The sequence below is a fragment of the Oculina patagonica genome, chromosome 3, assembly GCF_052425735.1.
Source record: "Oculina patagonica isolate OP01 chromosome 3, crgOcupat, whole genome shotgun sequence".
Lineage (NCBI taxonomy): Eukaryota > Metazoa > Cnidaria > Anthozoa > Scleractinia > Oculinidae > Oculina > Oculina patagonica.
This window is the reverse complement of record NC_135760.1, coordinates 18,376,007-18,393,646: the sequence shown is the minus strand read 5'-3', so window position 1 is coordinate 18,393,646 and position 17,640 is coordinate 18,376,007. Positions and strand designations below refer to the sequence as shown.

Below are 17,640 nucleotides of genomic sequence, written 5' to 3'. Positions count from 1 at the left end.
AAAGAGAGATTGTCGAAAAGTTCATGACAGAGCTTGCGTTTGAAGAATTTCGTTGCTGGATCATTTGCTGCTCGACTCAGTCAGAGTTTTAATTTCATTGAGGGCTAAAGGGTGGGAAGCCTATGTACCTATACAGTTTAAATCGCTTCGAAATAACTAAGATGAATGGCGTAGTTTCATCATCGTATCGAAGTCTGCCAAGTTTGTTACCTTATTATATAAAAAGCGATTGTTTATTAATGTAAAACATACGACTGACAGCAATGGATACTCTTTAAATTATTATTAATGTGAATTCCACTAAAGAAAAAAAACCATTTTATTATAGAAAGAAAAGTAGCCGAATGATAAGAAGGCAACATAACGATAAAAAGAAAGAAAGGAAAAACGGTTTAAGGAGATTACCGGTACTAAGTCGTTGGTCAATATTAAACGGAAGCACAACCTCACTTATTCGAGAAAATTCATACATCGAAGGTTTACTAAACAATCCTGAAAAGACACTAAGGAGAAATGATGAGAAAACCGTTTCACCAGCTGGCATTTCCTACATTACAATAAAACTTAATCTTTTAAATCTGAAATGCTTTAAGGAAACTTTAATATGTGGTTGATTTCAGTCACTGCTTTGTTCAGTCGCCTATAGTAAAATTATTTAGAAGCAAGACGATCTTCCTTGAAGCTTTTGCTCGAGTATCTTATCACTCGAGAATTGAACTCATATTTTTTAGATATAAAAAATAATAATGCAAAACATATGCTAGGCATGTTTCATCCCATGATTCAAGCACTATTTAAGTGGGTTTGGTTTAATTGTTACTTTTAGGAAAAAGACACGGGAGCTCTATCTTCTAGTTGAACATTTTGCCACTTTAATCTGAGTACTTGTTTGGAATGGTTCATGATATTTGTTTCAAGAGAATTCAATCGGCACTTTATTCTGGGCTTTATGGACGCTTTCCATGCAAATCAAAATCTAGATAACAACTTTAGGAGATTTCATGCATCCGCTACGAGTTGTGTATTTCCAGGGGGTGACTGTATCAAAGAAAACTGTGCAAACCAAGTTTGTTTTTAAAGTAAACCATTATTCACTCCTCAGCTCAGCTGGAGCAAGCAATTTTTCCCACCATATTAATTTTTACTTGTTATCGATACAAAACAAAAAAATAAATATAACAAGGCTAGTGCGTTTTATTTAATTGCTTTTACACCTGTGTAACTAACTGTATGAAATGATCGATAAGAAAACAAAAGAATCGCTTTGAATATTGAAAATAAGACATCGGCTTGAGCAGTGAAGTAAAATTCCTGTGAAGGTGGCAAATTCTGTGTAATTGAGATAACATTGTGTAACATAAACATTATTTTGATGTTACTTTAAAACGGCTATGGCCTGCAGCGTCGCCCATTCAGTTGTCGAACTCCTCGCTCAGGCCTTTTAGGGGCAGAGAGGACGGCCACCAAACACCCTTACAAACCTTTGAAAGCTCAATAGAAAACAGATTTGGTTTCATTTAGATCGGCTTCTAGATGGGCTTATAGCTTTTCAATAACCCCTGTCGTCGTTGAAAGAGTGGATATTTCGCATATTTTCTGATGAGGAGGTCATGTAGCGAATATCAATACATGACTACAGTGCCTCATCGAGGTGTCAAGGATAAGCCTAATTTTACAAGTCTGCTGAAAACACTCGGTATTTATATTATTTCGGTAGGCTTGTGTTGTTGTTAAAGTTGATTTTAAATCAACTGCATTGTTGTGGTCATTTTCTGCATTTGGTAAAACGCCCAATCATTCACAATCATCAACACAGTCAAGTGCCTGCAAGTGCTTTACGTCACATTAATGCCATATTTTCATAGAGATCCATCTATTACACGGATTAGTTTCGTTTATTCAACAAACAAAGCCGAGAGGTAAAGTCACCGCTCAAAGGCTCGCTTAGAAAATTTGACATCTCTCATTCATTTTGCTTTTTTCAACAGACGGTATACTATACGTGGAGTTCGACCTTCTAAATCGTCACCTATCAAGCACAGCGGGTTCATCAAGTTGCTTTTGTAAGTATTTTCATTTCTTTGTGTTCAGGAACAGATCTGTGCGAGACGTCTATCTGGAGACTCGGCATTGCTTTGATCAGTTTTGATCATACAGATCTGTTAACAACAATGCGAAACTGTTGTATTTTACTCCTTTCTGAAATCGGAAAAGTTGATGCTTGTCAAATGCGTTCATCGCCTCTGTATATGCTGTCTTGTTGGATGAGTTGAAATAATTATCTGTCAATTTCAATACACCCGACCCGAGCACATATCTACCGAACCCAAGACCGCCACCTTAGATTATCTCCTAAAGGATCGGTAATGAAACATTGGATTATATCAAGCCTATACTCTATGCAATTCATTCAAAGTAAAATGTGTATTTTTATACGGCCAAAAGGTTTGTAAAATGCGTAACGTATAGCATTTCTTTACTGGAGTATTGAAAGCAGCGAGGTCAAAGCTATAACGAGATTGGTTTAGCTGTTGATTTGCAAATTGGCTCTTCGTTTTCTAGGTTCATTTCCAATTAAAATCTTGTCTTATATTCTACTTTGTTTCTTGTCTAACAGTGAAACAATGTCTTAGAAGGCATGGAAGGGATGGTGAATTAATCTATAACAAGAGAAATTTCAACATTAACGAAACTGTGGAATTTGTTGTGGTCAGTTATTGAATTCCGGGCGACATAACGCACGGGCGACTCACAAGGTCTAGTTAAATTTCTGTTGAAGCACGAATATTTTTTTTCATTCCATAACATCATAAGGACTCAAAATTATAACACGAATAATTGTAAAAAGCCATTTTGAGATCTGTGATAGATAATTTTACCACTCAACTCTTTATTGAATACCTAAGAAAAATGCCTCGGGATGTCAGAATTTGACCTGTTAATACTAAGCTTCTTAAGATTACGTCTGATTCCGCAAAAACGCGACACAAAAAGGATATTTTACACAAAGGGATATCGATACGAAGCGAGTTCAGATCTGCAACTTCATGATGTATGAGATTTCGTACAATGTCATCTTTCAGTCGACCCCCAGTCGACTTAGAGCCTGTTTACATGATTCCGGATGACTTTCATTCCGTCAGTTCATTCCTCCCCATCATTTCTCTTTCTGTTTCTTCCGAGACATCATCATTCCGTGGTCACCGGTCGTCTGAGTCCTGGTGACATCATCTCATGTCACACATCTCGAGATCACTCACCGCATCGGACTCCACAGTTTGAACTGGCGACAAATATGCATTTACTGTTGCCCAAGCAGCTCTATGGTAAATACTGTTATTGCAGATACGGCAATTAATGGACACAACATGTTTGCGTGCATGCGCCATCTCTCCGCCCCCCGTCCGGTGCTGGTCGCGCCTGTTGCGCACTCTCCGGACGAGCGTCCGGAATGAATCTCCGAATCATGTAAACAGGCCCTTAGAGAACCGTCAAATAAGAAAAGTAGCAAAACCACGAATTAAAAGAAGTACATAAGACCTCTAAAAATAAACCAAAAGGACAATAATGGTTTAATAATCCTAGGAAAAACTGGAAGGGATTACCACAGAAATCCTTGAATCAATTATCACTGGAGTCACATTGTAGAAAACATCTTGTAACAAATATATTTCGCGTTAAAAAGTCTGATCTATTTGGGCACGTAGCAAGTTTCGGTTTTTTTGAACACGAGCAACAGATCCGCCAATCTTTTACCGTGACAAAATAACATTGTCTTGTTTTGTCAGATTCTTTCCGATGACCCGCCTTTCATCCACCCTTCCTGTTTCGATGAAAGATTCAAAACATAATTAATTCGTTATCAATTCGATAGTTTTATCCGATCAATTCTAGTATCTACTTTAAGGGCGGCATTGCTTATCTCTTCCAAAATTTGAGGATTCGGACGTTTCTGGGCAAACTAATGAAGAAAAAAACGTTGAAGTTGAAAGAAATTAAATGTTTTATCATTCCAATTCATCACAAAACAGACAAACTAGTTTGTGAAATCTGATTTGAATCATTTTTTGTCCACCGTCGAGATTTGTTTGATGAATGATTTAAAACGTAATTTATTAGCTTTCAATTGAAGCCTTTGATTTCACATCGACCTCAGCTTATCTCACCCTAGACTTGAGAGGCTACATGTTTTTTTAAAGACTAGGAACATATGAAATCTTTATCCCGTTATTTCAAGAGGTATTTTAAAGATCAAAATACAACGTGTTTTTTACTTCTCGATAAATATTATTTACTCTGCCGAATTCTCTGGAGAACAGTAAACGAAGGCCAAAGTAAATTGACCTTTGTCTCTCGTTTGAGCAAAAACGAGACAAAAACCACACAAAATCACGCTATCATAAAATTAAGTTTAGACCAATAAAAATTAAATAATTATGATATTAAATATGAATCGAGATTGTATTGCTTTTTTCCTCCAAAACTGCTTTCCTTTTCCAGATTTCAATTACACGTACTCTCTCGATGAGACCGGAACTCTTTTCATAAAAGCTACTTTCTAAAGCAAATAATAATAATCAAAGTACGTGCCGCGAGGTCAGGAAATAGCCTGAGGAAGGAGAAAAACTTCACAGACTTCAAACCATTTTTGTAAATTCACAATGGCATTTTTTGCAACTCAGTTTGTTCAAAGAAATACTTTTTAATTTTCATTGATTATCCACTCTTAGATGGTGAAGTGCAATAGCCTTCGGCTCGGTTTTTAAAACCACAACAAGAAGAATCGAGAGCTTAGATCGACATTTCGAGATAAGAACTATTAAAAAGCATTTTGTTTCAGCCTAGCTGTCCTCACCTCAATGCCTATAAAAAGCAAAGTGCGTGCACGCACGTATTCAGTTTCATATCTACTATACTGACAAAGGGATTTTGTCTGTCAGGCGCGGTGCAAAATTGTACGTTTGCATGAACAGAAAGGTAACTTTATATATAATCATGCGCACACTATAAGAAGACATATCGTTCATAGGAGACTGAACCTATCTCTATTAAACATCAGGATGTTTTTTTTTTTTTTAAAAAAAGATAGGGTTTGGCTGTTTTAAATTTAGGCGAATACCGGTATGTTTGACTTTTTGTATATCATCTAGTTCTACTTTTCTTTTCAATTGTCTTTCAGAACATCAGACTACAATTTCTGTTAATATTGCACATCTAACTGTTATGTATTTCATAGCTAAAATTTTTAAAATAATATTGCAACAAGACGCTTGTATCCACTCAAAGAATCATTTTCAATCGTTTTCTACATTCGTGCACTCGTTATCAAAAGTACTTGAATCTAAATGGAAACTCGTCTCTAAATGTATACATTTCAGTAAGTATGTCTGTACTATAACAGTAACATAGTCTCCAGACATATCAAGCTTCATTAGCATTTATCACCTCATATCGGAAGGCATAAAACTGAATCGCCTTCAGCAAAGATTGCGCTAAATTCAAACCTAGAGTTCATTCGATAATTAGAAACGGGAAATATTGTCTTTCATCACTCAGGAGAATTGCAAGCGATTCAGGGTATATTATTTCTATTAAACATTGCGCGGGAGTTTTCCCCTTTTCTTTGTTTCTGTTTCAGCGTCGTCTCGAAAGTCTAGAACAACATGTTCAATTGTGGAGATTTAAAAGCCAAACTTTGCTCGCATGACTCCTTTATATTGACGTGCTTAATTGAGTTCATGTTTTTGTTTTTGTTTTTCCGGATAGCGGAGGCGGACTTCATTAACCTGAGTAGGTTTATTGCTTTGAGCGTCAAAATAGAATCCGTACGTTTCTGGTGCGTCAATTTCGCTACATCTGGTGAAGCTTGCATGCAATGTGTTTTCATCGGAAGCTAAGCAAAAACTTGTGTGTGTTTTTTTTTTAAAAGAAAACTTCTGTCTAAAGTCATAATATAAAAATTTTCTAGACATTTACCTCGCCTTTCATAATGTTATTTATTAAAACAATATTCATTCGTCTGAATCAACGAAGTCAGCCGCCAAATCCTCAAATATTAATTTGGCTTTTAAGGTTTAAGAGCGTGTGTTTTTTTTTCAGTAATCCACGAGCATTTTCTGAATCTTAACTAATAATTTAAGGATAAACACATCTGTTTTCATTAGATATTTTCATATTTCATATGATAAGTAGTTTTTCGCCTTATTCCTAGCCCTGACCGAAGGGAAATATGTGAAATTTTAATCATGATTTAGTGGTAGACAAATATCACTTAATAATGACTCTTGAAAATGACAGAAACGAGTTCAAAATAACATGTAATATCTTTTTGGCAAAAAAAGCCTTTAGCCACTCTGAAGTGAATCGCGTCTGCGGTGAAGTAGCGAGTTTATTAAAACATGTGAAGGAGAATAGTTGTCGAGTTTCGCAAGTCACGAAAATCATTTTCAGTGGAGATCCATTAAATTACCTGAAATATTGCACGGAACGTTTTTAAACGGATGCCAGCCAATCACGTTTGTAAACGGCAGCTGAAATGGATTTGAAGACATAGTGCTGCAGGTTGCGACCGACAGTTTTTGTGAGCTAGTTCATAATTTACGCAAATTGAGGAGATGCAAGCTAAATATAACACAGCTGATGGATATTCCGCCAAAACCACAAATAAATCTTCCTAGAAGTTAAAAATTACCAACTGAGCGTAGAAGCCGAGATATTGTATGATTAGCCAGCACAACTACAACTTTTTAGAAGTGTCTATGTTGACACAGGACTGTCTACGAAAAAAATTTAGGTGTAAGGCTACGTTTTCTTTTTTTCCTCGAGATGAACACATGATATATTGCGTAACCGCTTTTAGAGTTGTTTTGCATTCTATGTGACGGTAGAAAACAGGATGATATTTCCTGATGAAAAAGGTAATACGAGGAAATCCACTTAGTTTCGATGATTATCGATATACTCTTCGTAGTAAGTTATTGAATAGATAGTTTTGAAGTTCTGCTTGCCCCTTTATTATTTTAATTTTGATGAGTCTCTAGGCATGAGTTTTGCCATACGTCATTCAATTCACCTGTTTTAGGACGCGCGTCGAGCAACGCTTTTAAAGTCTCCTAATGTTTTTTATCCTCTAAACATTTTCTTTTTTAACTGTTATGACATTAATACGTGTTGCAGTTCACTATTTACAGCATAATGAGGTTTTCAAACTAATTGACAGTTTTTTGGACGGAAGCCCTAATGTGTCTAATGTGCTAATGACACACTTTGAGGCTCTTTTTGTGTATAACCGCAAATTTGCAACGAAGACCCAACAATATTATGGTAATTTCGAGACCCACTAACAAGTTTTAAATTACTCATACCGCAGTAGTGCCAAAACATTGTCGCGCGTCCCCCGGACTCAATTTATTCTCGATTGGAAATATTGTCTTTAATTCTCTGGAGTGAAGTTTCGCGGAGCTTTTGCGGCATCGCAATCAATCCGAAATTCTGTGCGCCGTCTGCCCGCCTGGCATATTGACGAGAATTTTAGATAATTTGTAAAGAATCGACGAATCAAGCCAAAGAAAAAAACACCTAAAGGTTTGCCTAACTGAGAAGTTAACCGATATTTTTTGTCTATAGACGTATTATTGTTTGATTGAGAGGTTGAAGAGAGAGGCAATCTAGAATAGTAGTAAGTATCTGGCGTTTTCGATACGCTTTATTACACACCTTTCTAAAATAAGGCAAAATTTTGGAGAAATTATGACGTTTTTTTAATTGTTTTTCCACTTATGGTGGCACTGCGATGTGTAGCGCAGAATCGATATTTTACATCTTTTTAAATAATCGGAGTTCTGTGCCTACGCTTTACGCTTCTGATTATAGTTTCTTTACAGCTTTTTCTAGCCAGCTAGAAATACATTTATTTGTTTATATTTCAATATCTCCTAGAATAATTATTTTCGTGTATAATCCTGATTTGCCTTCGTGTTTCCCGTGCGTAATACATATTAACGTTTTCACGTTTTTATAAATTATCGAAACTCGCATGCAATTTCAAATTACGACTATATCCGCTAGTGATCATGACACTTTATCAATCGATCATCCGCCCTCACTTCATAGACTGCTACACAATAGTTTAAGTTGAATATCGCTGTTTGACGTGGATTTGTTCACGTTGGCGTTCATTTTTAATATAACTCCAGCAGTAACATGAATGGCGCCCTGTTAAATTCAGAAATCATTTTGAGGGATCACTTTTGGCAAATTGCAAAAAGGCCCACGCAGTTTCGAGGCAATTTGTTTTGTTTTCACATTGAAATCTGTCATCCTGTCAATGTCAATTCATCTCTACCTACATCAAAAACTTGTAAGGTGTTTAAAAAGTCTCCGCTTATAATACAAAATAATACAAAATGAAATCACACACTGTTTTCGTGCTCATTGCGTAGAGTTTAAAACGTTTTTGCACTCCGGCTGTAGTGACGTTTCAGAAATCTGGCCAAAGTAGCCTGTGTTTATCACAGATAAATCAGCTGATTAGAAGAAAAATATTTACACAGCGCAAGCACATGGTCTTTGAAGGTCGTCTATAAGTATAATATCACGTAATCAGTAAATTGATTTTTCTATGCATTCTGTCTTTCGAAATCTTCTGAGCTGCGATTTTTTCATTGTTTAATCACATATACTGAAACATTTGTCTGAGTAGAGTATTGTCTTAGTAAAATACAATGTAAATCTGAAAATCAGAGTTCAGTCTATCTTCCTTTACACAAAAAAATACAAGATTATCCTACATTATTTTTCTTAATTAGGATAAAATGTCCTTCTTTTGATTATTCCGCGATTTTTTGTTGCGAAAAATGGTTTGTGATTTCTCACTTTGAACAATATAAATGAATTCCTTCCCTGTAATCCTAATAAAACGTTGTTTAGGGTACTTTCCTAATTTGTCATAATATAATAATAGTGTATAATACAAATGAAATAATGATTATAGAAATGATTATGTTTTGTAGTAATGATTATGCTGTTGCATTATATTACAGCGGTTCCTTTATGTTAATGTGGCATTATTTAAAGATGATTCATGGAAGCGTCCAAAATATATTTAAGATAATAGCAAGCCAAACAATAATGGCTTTTGGGTTTGTAGAATGTTACTCATTAGGGGACAAGAACTCATTAGGAAGTGGAGATAGGAAACTGAGGCTAGGATGAAAACGGATTCACAATATGACTGAAAGAGTTGGGCTCTTTGTTTTCAAGTGTGGTTCACAATAAGAATCCTTTGAAAATTATCTTAATTAATTGCTTTCTCTGTTCATTTCAAGAGACTGACTATATATTTCATAAATCTAAAGCACATTTCCTGTGTTTCAGATTACAGGAAATCCCCACTGGCAGTGTACCTCCAATGAGCATAATTTGTTGACGTTTCCTTAAATGAATCAGAAAAAAACATTAACAATGCCAACAAAGCAAATGAGCTTCTTAAGAGAAAATTTTCTAATTCTCGCTTCAAATATCGTTTCAGGTCTGCATGACAACAGCTGAATGTGAAGTCTGTGAGAAACAAAGCAGCTTCTAATCTCGTTCATCACGTCTTCTTAAACTGCATTCACAATGTATGGTGTAACTGTAGGATTAATCATCTGCCTCCTGTTTTTTTCGGATTTCTGGCTCGTCAATAGTAGAATTCAACAGACTGATTCAATTCACAAGTCCAGATTGGCTCGCCATGCCCGCGAAATCAGGCAACATCGTGAAACACGTGACACTCGTCAATCTCGTCAGTCAAATCCAGGCCAAACGGACTGTAGATACCACGTCGCTTTACTAGACTTTCCACCTTATATTATGAACTCAAGCGTTCAACGTGGCTTTATGTATGACAAAATAACGTGGTTTGTAGACTTCACGTGCTTCCAAAGAGAGGACAGTGATCCTGAAGCATGCATCATGAAGCCCATATTTGTAAAAAATTCGGAGGAGATGGTCAAACTGATCAAAGAGAAGAGCGTGGATTTTGCTTTCCCTATTCAAGCGGACGCCAAGGAGGCCCTTAAAGATGAACCCGATGTAACGCTTATCCGGGCTTTCGTATCATCCGGGTGCTCAATGATTGTGAACACGAAACAGTGTGAGATGGAGTCGCGGGAACAGTTATTGACTTCTATTACGTCACAGTGGCCGATCCTGGCATGTATCATACTGCTATCGGGGATTTCTGGAGTGGTTATCTGGCTATTGGTAAGAAGTTATTGTTTAATCGAAAACTGCTTACGATTCAGTTGTTTTTTATTTTTTCATTTCAAAAATCGCAAAAATATCTAAACAACTTTAGGTCTAAATACGTATTTTTAAATACCTATCAAAATATGTGTTTGTACGGGTAGAGAGATCAACAGTATATTCCACGGGATCCTTATGGGAACGATCCTTATGTTGTTTATTCAGTGCTCTGTCTACAAATGCCATGCAAGTTATGGCGTTTCTAAGCAACAAGATTGAGCCAGACCTGGAAGTTCAAGATCTAAAGCAAAGCCGCCTGTTGTTAGCCAGAAATGTGTTGTTTACAAATTTGAATGTTACCTGTTTGATGTTTGTTGGCTGTACATACAGACACTTAATTGCACCGACAGTTTTACCTTTCTCCTCTTCTATTGGCAAGCACTTCCAACACGAACACAATATTTTTCCGAAATATCTTGAGGGACAGTTTATTGTTTTCAAGAAATGCAACATTAGGTGTCTATTCAATACGAAATGCTGTTCATTAGAGAACCGGGGACGGTGACTCATTGTCTAATCAGATTCAATTCGTACCATGCTCTTCTTCATCATCATCATCATCATCATCATCATCATCATCATCATCATCATCATCATCATCATCATCATCATTATATGTAAATAGTAATTTGTATTTGTATTTTTCGTTATCAAATATTTTGTTCTCGGAAATATTAGCTTGTCAAGCTACTCTAATTCGAGTTTAAATATAGATGTATTATTATTATCATCATCATCACCATCATCATCATCATTGTTGCATCTCCAGGTGGTGCATAAGGCCATGCTGTTCATCTGATTATTATATCTGCAACTGAAGATTCAAAGTTCCATGCAACTTGATAATGGTATCGTGACGACACCAAAACTTCGTTCTTTTTTTCATTGGTGTTTGCTTGAGACTAAAACAGTTAAGTAAAGTTAACTTTTGTTTGATTTTTTTTTTCGCAGGAACACACAGCTAACAAGGCTCAGTTTTCACCCTCGTTTACAGCTGGTTCTCCTGAGGGATTTTGGTGGGCGGTGGTGTCACTTACCACAGTGGGGTAATTCCTTAAAATGTTTTGTTCTTATATTTAGTTTCATTTGTATAGTTTTGGGTATAAAACGTACTGAATTCAAAGTCATGTTCGTGGTGGTCGTGGTGGTAAAATGATGCTGCTTATATTGTTTTCCAAGAAAAAATTCTTATTTGCCTTCAAATAAATTATTTTGAATAGTATATTGCTAAAGCATTTATGAAAAAAAAAAACATTTGTCATATTGTCGGTCCGTCTGGACCGGCTCCAAATGTTCGTTTAAGAGAGGTTTCCATCTTATAGGTAGTTTATAGTTATAGTAAAATGACTGAAAAACGTCAGGGACGGGACCAACACCAGGCGTCCGTCTTAAAGAGGTGTTCGTCTTATTGAGGTGCCTGGGGAGTTGCCTGTATACCTAGAATGTATCTGCTTTGTCGTTATAGAACCTTAAGCATAAACTACAACCATACAACGTAAGTGATGTGTAAGATATGAAAACTAAAATTTAAGGCCCGAAATTGTGAGTCTTTTGGCCCATGTTCGCCGTAAGTTTCTCTGATGTGTTGCACTGTTAAATATATACTTTTACCTTACCAGGTACGGTGACAAAACCCCAAAGTCCTTTCTTGGTCGCTTGTTTGGTGTAGTCTGGATCCTTGTTGGAGCGATCATGTTGTCATTGTTTACTGCCTTGTTTACAAATGCCATGCAAGCTGCTCTTGATGGCACAAAATGCAAAGACATTGATGGTAAAGAGGTAAGTAGGAGAGCAAATGAAAAACTTTCAAAAAAATTACACATTTGCTTTATTTTGTGTCTGTTTACTTTTTTGATTAAATGGGTCAACCTCCAGCGAGGTTGCTAAACGTCATGATTGTATCTGACTCCCAAGCCCTTCCACGCCGGTAAATGTCATGCGCTGCCTCTCTCGAATGTACTCCACACAATCATTCGCCGAAAGGATAAAGTTAATATTAGTAAATATTAACCAATACCAAGTCAAGACAAATGTTGTCCAGTACTTGTATTCAATAAGCACTAGATGAATAACCGTTTTAGAGCAATTTCCGTAGGTCGATACCAAAGAGTCTAAAATAAAATACAACTACAATCAGCAATCTTTGCCACTGATTTTCGCGTGTATAAATTTACAATGGGTGGCATTAAACAACTTACATTTGGCCATATTTTTGGCAATCTTGGATCAACCTTATCCTGGTAAAAAAACCTTTCCCTTTTTCTTTCACCCTACGGAAATCGGAGTTGGCGACGGTGTTAATACAGTCAACTCTCGTTATAGCGGACACGCTCGGGGCGTTGTTAAGTGTCCGTAATAGCGAGAGTCATTTCCAGTCAAACCTTATTCGCCGGGGATCTGGATTTTTCCGTAAAAGCGAGTGTCCGCAATAGCGGGATGTCCGCAAGGCGAGACTTGACTGTAGTATTAAATGAATGTATATTTTACTTTGTAGATGGGTGTGTCCATAATGAATACCGAAACACAAATAGTTGCTAATGAGATGCATGCAGATATTAAGAGTAAGTAACAAATTTGATGTTCTCTCACTCTTTTGCTCTATCAACTCTATCAATGGCAAAGTATGTAAGCACAGGCTTTCTTTTAGATGACCATACGCTGGGTTTCAGGCGCCCATTGACAACATTAGGACCATTTGCAATTCAAAGCATAGTACAAGCAGTGCCACACAAAAGTACTACGCAATAGCTTTCATTTGAATAGTCATACACTAGGGCTGAATCCGCAGAACTAAAAGTAATAACCACTTTTTGCAGTATAATAAACATCACCAGATGAAAGTACTCTGAAATATCTTTCATTTGAATGGTCACATGTGTTGTGTTGTATACTGTGAAATGCTCGGTTTCATTAGCATATACTTGCTAGAGCCCTAACACGGCTCATAACACCGAGGGTAAATAAAGTTTCAGTTTCAGAGAGCACCTTTTACAGAAAAATAAACAATAATAAGGATTCCATTCATGAACATGGAACATCAGTTAATGAAAGTGGAAGGGTGAACTTGAATTCCATACGTCCCTCACCCCTTCCAAGAAGCAAATTTAATCACTGATAATCTAAGTCCCTGGTTGATCGGTATTTCCCTATCGGTCTGCCATCGACACATAAAAGAGGCAGCTAAAAACCATGATACAGTGCAGATAATGTTCATGCCATCGGCTGACTTGCTAATACCCAAGTAATTATGTATTATATATAATCCTCGTCGCGCCTAAGAGGCACATATGGCTAAGACCATTGCTCCCTCTCTATGGCTGCCTTCTCAAGTTCTTTCCACGTCTTCCCTGCTGTTTTCATTTCTGCCTTGATCGTCCTCCTCCAAGGCTCTCGTGGACGTCCTTTAATTATTTATTATGGAGGGACCTTAAAATAACTGAGCAATACTTGAAATCCACAGAGTTCAACAACCTTAAAGAAATGCAGAGGAATCTTAGCGAGGGGATAATTGGAAGAGTACTTGTGGATCGGAATACTGCATTTCACTTCCTGGATAAGTCTGGCTTAAAAAGAAACAGACAAATCCGACTGATTCGTAATATCGATTATCCACTGGATTATTTCCTTGCGCATGTCAGCAAGGGAGTATTACCAACTCCATCGATGTCGCCAAATGACACGGACGACTCCGACACAGAACTTGCGGGAAGAAAAGCACAGCTGGCAGAATGTGGGCCAATGTTGAAAGAATTATCTGTGGATTTGGTCGCGGTTTCCAAATCAACTGCAGAAGAGCAATTAATACCTGCGGAACTGCAGGTAAAAAGATTTGTATGGTTTACGAGAAATTTGGCTGGAACTGCTATCACTGTTGTTACAAATCCAAAGAAACTTTGCTATTGCCTTTGCGTCATTATTGCTTCAAAATAAGCTTAAAGGGACCGTGTCATAGAATTTAAGCCAAACTTAGGCATTGAAAATGACCATCAAATTCGTTCTCATGTATAAAATAACCTCTTAAAACAGTGAAGAAATATTTAAATAACACACAAAATGCAAAAGAAGGTACGGATGGCCAAAAGTGTCGAAGATTGAAACGGATTGCGATAATGGGCTTTTGAAATATGGTCCGGCGGAACAGTTTTCAAAGTTAATCTTGTCTGTTTGTAACTTTAATTTATGACGCCCGAGAGACACATTTGGCTGCAACAAAGCTATGGTTTTGTCATTTAGTATCAAAAAATTAATTTCTTTGCAAACATTTAGTTTCATAGCGAATATTTGGCAAAATTTAATAACATAAGATTAACTTAGCCGTGACACAGTCCCTTTAACAACAAATAAAATTGCCAACACCAGGGGAAAAAGTTATTATTTATCTTAAAAAATGGATCATGTTTTTTTTTTTTGGACGATGCATGTTGCCCCTCATCAACATACACGTGATTGAATAGAAGTTTTACGACCACTTGCTTTCTGGGAATTTCGTGAACTATGAACTAATTCTAAAAGAGACCGTGTATACATGCCCTAAAAACGTTTAACGAGATCAGCACTGAGCTGCGACCACCAAAAAGCCAAAAAGGTCTTGATATTTATTGTGGACATTCTTATTTAGCCTTTCCATAATTCTACAAAGTCGTATTGTTTTTCAGTCAGGTATATAAATCTATCTGAGGATTTAGCACCACAGATAGTGTGGGGTTTCTTTTTGTTGTATTGTTTCCTCAGCCTAACAAAACAGCCGTGTTTAACACAACAGGGAATATTCAAACAGAAAAAAGACTTATTTTATAATTGCATTTTATCTTCTATGACCGGTTATGGCGTGTCAAAAGAGACTCATGTTTCCTTTTTACTTACTTCTTTAGACGGCAGACTTGTCAGATGAAATGGAAGGGTTATTTTCCACTGGCTCAGATATGACCAAATTTATTTTGTTCTGTCTTCTGGGGATATTCCTCGGTCTGATGACTATCGGTATGTTATGGGAACTCTACACCAAGTGCAGTGCGTCGGTACTCAAAAGAAGGAAAGGTAACTACGTTAAGAACACAAAAATCGTGAACACTTTCATTATACTTTGAAGAAGGAAGTAAAGGTAATAGTTAACTTATTATTTACGACAGGGACCGCGCAGGAAGAATTTGAGTGAGGGGCTTAAAGTTGAACGCGGAGCCAGGACTCGTATCCGGACCACTCGATCTGGAGTCCAGCTTACTAACCATTAAGCCACCGCGCCTCCCTAAAACAGATAGGCGGCACAGTTATATGGCGTGATATTATAGCTCGGTGCTAGTTCTTTTTCGTGTTCTTTTTTTTTTTTTTTTTTACTTTGAATACACCTCGCTGAGGGCGACCCTATATCATCATTGTCAACTTTTGAAAATCGCCAATTGTAACATTTTATCCATCAACGTAAACTTTCCAACTAGCACTCTCACCCGTTCGCAATTTCATACAATCAAATGAGGCATTAACAGCTCTAGCTAATAATAGCTGTTTCTTTTGCAGAAAAACGCGAGCAAAAAGGCGAAACCGAGAGGGGTAATCTAATTCCTCTGAATAACAAGAAGATGTCTATGATGCAGAATTTTCTGGATTTGGAAGAAAGGCTCAAAGATTTAACAAGTGATCTACAGAAATTAAAAGAGGAATTTTCAACTACTGTTGTGAACCCAGACACAGTAAGAACACAGCGTCACCTGAATGACCAGGATGTTACAAACAAGAATCGCTCATTCTTTAACATGTTAAATGGGAAAAGTAAAACTGCGGAGACTGTACTTTAACATCCTTAACATTTAGCTATACATCCAAGTCGTCGTTTTCTTTAATGGCACAGTCCATTTGACAATGTCTATGATTGTTCTTCCGTGTTGGAGAAGGTACTTAATCTACCATACTAAAACAGGAGCAAACTTGAGGCAGAACATTCCTATTTTAATTCCAGCCTCACCTCCTTGCCTTATCAAATTAACTTGAATGTAAACGCCAATTTCTACAAAAAAAACGGCGTTTTAAAGAAACCTTTTTCTACTAATTTTCCGTTTGATTATCCTTTTACATTTTAGAGTAAAAACCATAGAAAGAGAACAGTGCTCAAAAATAAATAGAACAGACAATTTTTCTGGGAAATATGCTTTCCCATACAACCAAAAAATATACTCCCCCTCCCCTCATAAATCTATTTTTGAAGTCACCCGAAGTGACTGGTAGATGCATATTTTTGTAATGGTAGATATGCTCTAAAATTGAATAATGTTTTCAATATTCAAATATCATAATGGTGTCTCCTTTATAGTGAAAAATATACCCGAATGTAAATATTGTTAAGCGATTTTATAAGACACTAGTATAAGCAACTATTATTTCACGAGCACGCATTGGATATGGGATGATATGCTTTTTCATTTGGTCGTGTTATACATGTCTTCACCCCATATTCAACATGTGCAACGTTCCCTTGTTAAGTCCGGGCCAAAGATATTTACGTTGAGCCCTCTGAGTTGCTCTAGAGTTTCTTCAACTTTCCCTGACTGTGGTCCAAACCAAAGAAAACTCACGAGCACTTTTAAAAGCAAAAATTATATTAGGATTTCCAAATTGCGAAGAAAGCGCACGAGTGACGATGCGAGTCGCCGAAAGCGCTTGCATAAGAGAGCTTGAGCTCTTCTGGACTCCCGTTTTAGTTTCAACACGGATTGTATACTTAAATAGAATTACGAGCAAGCGTTAATCATGATTAAATATTGAATTTCGTTGTAAAACAATTTAATTTCAGAAGCGGCGAGAGCATTTCGTGAAAAGATAGTGACCTCGCTGTATACATGTAGTACGTACACTTTCAAAGCTGACAAATCTAAAAATAGACCAAGATGAGCTCTCCATTCTGTGACAACCAGCGCCATTTATGACTGCTATAATAGTCACGGACTATAAAACATAATTTGAAAGGTTTCTCAACCTTGGAGCCGCGTTAATGGCAACATTTACGCGATTTTTATTATGAATTTTACTGCAACTTGCACTTGCATTTTATGTGCAAACTTTCTACACCAATTCCAACCCCCTCTTCCAAAAATCCGTTGCTGTTTATACAATAACCATTTTTTAAAGTTGTATGGCTGCCAGACCAGGCCTAAAGTAACACTAGCCGTAAATAATTCTTAATTCGCTGTAAATTTTATTTTAATGCATATTGTAAATAAAATGACATTTTAGAATTTTATTGTTGTTTGAAATTTCATTTCGCTTACTAATTACGGGAGGCAAAGAGAGCTGAAAGTTTAGCAAGTTGCACACGAGATCAATCGGTCCGGTTTTGCGAGCGCTGTCCCGCAGGCCACTTTG

At 36.8% G+C, this 17,640-nt stretch overlaps 1 protein-coding gene across 11 annotated transcripts in view; it reads left to right on the top strand.

Moving 5' to 3' along the window:
- The window catches only part of LOC144645326 (uncharacterized), a 45,497-nt gene extending 27,979 nt beyond the window's left edge, over nucleotides 1–17,518 (top strand). For 7 of the 11 annotated variants that reach the window (XM_078504861.1, XM_078504862.1, XM_078504855.1 and 4 more), the window contains 8 exons: nucleotides 1,989–2,063; nucleotides 9,530–10,245; nucleotides 11,239–11,333; nucleotides 11,907–12,066; nucleotides 12,782–12,848; nucleotides 13,748–14,106; nucleotides 15,159–15,324; nucleotides 15,802–17,518. In XM_078504861.1, the coding sequence (XP_078360987.1) occupies nucleotides 9,619–10,245; nucleotides 11,239–11,333; nucleotides 11,907–12,066; nucleotides 12,782–12,848; nucleotides 13,748–14,106; nucleotides 15,159–15,324; nucleotides 15,802–16,079 (1,752 nt within the window). In that variant the 5' untranslated portion in view covers nucleotides 1,989–2,063; nucleotides 9,530–9,618 and the 3' untranslated portion in view covers nucleotides 16,080–17,518. Of the gene's footprint in view, nucleotides 1–1,674; nucleotides 1,697–1,988; nucleotides 2,064–4,858; nucleotides 4,978–7,626; nucleotides 7,679–9,529; nucleotides 10,246–11,238; nucleotides 11,334–11,906; nucleotides 12,067–12,781; nucleotides 12,849–13,747; nucleotides 14,107–15,158; nucleotides 15,325–15,801 lie in introns of those variants that run through there. The other 4 variants (XM_078504857.1, XM_078504856.1, XM_078504863.1 and 1 more) reach the window with 4 other exon arrangements.
- Nucleotides 17,519–17,640: the final 122 nt, after the last annotated feature.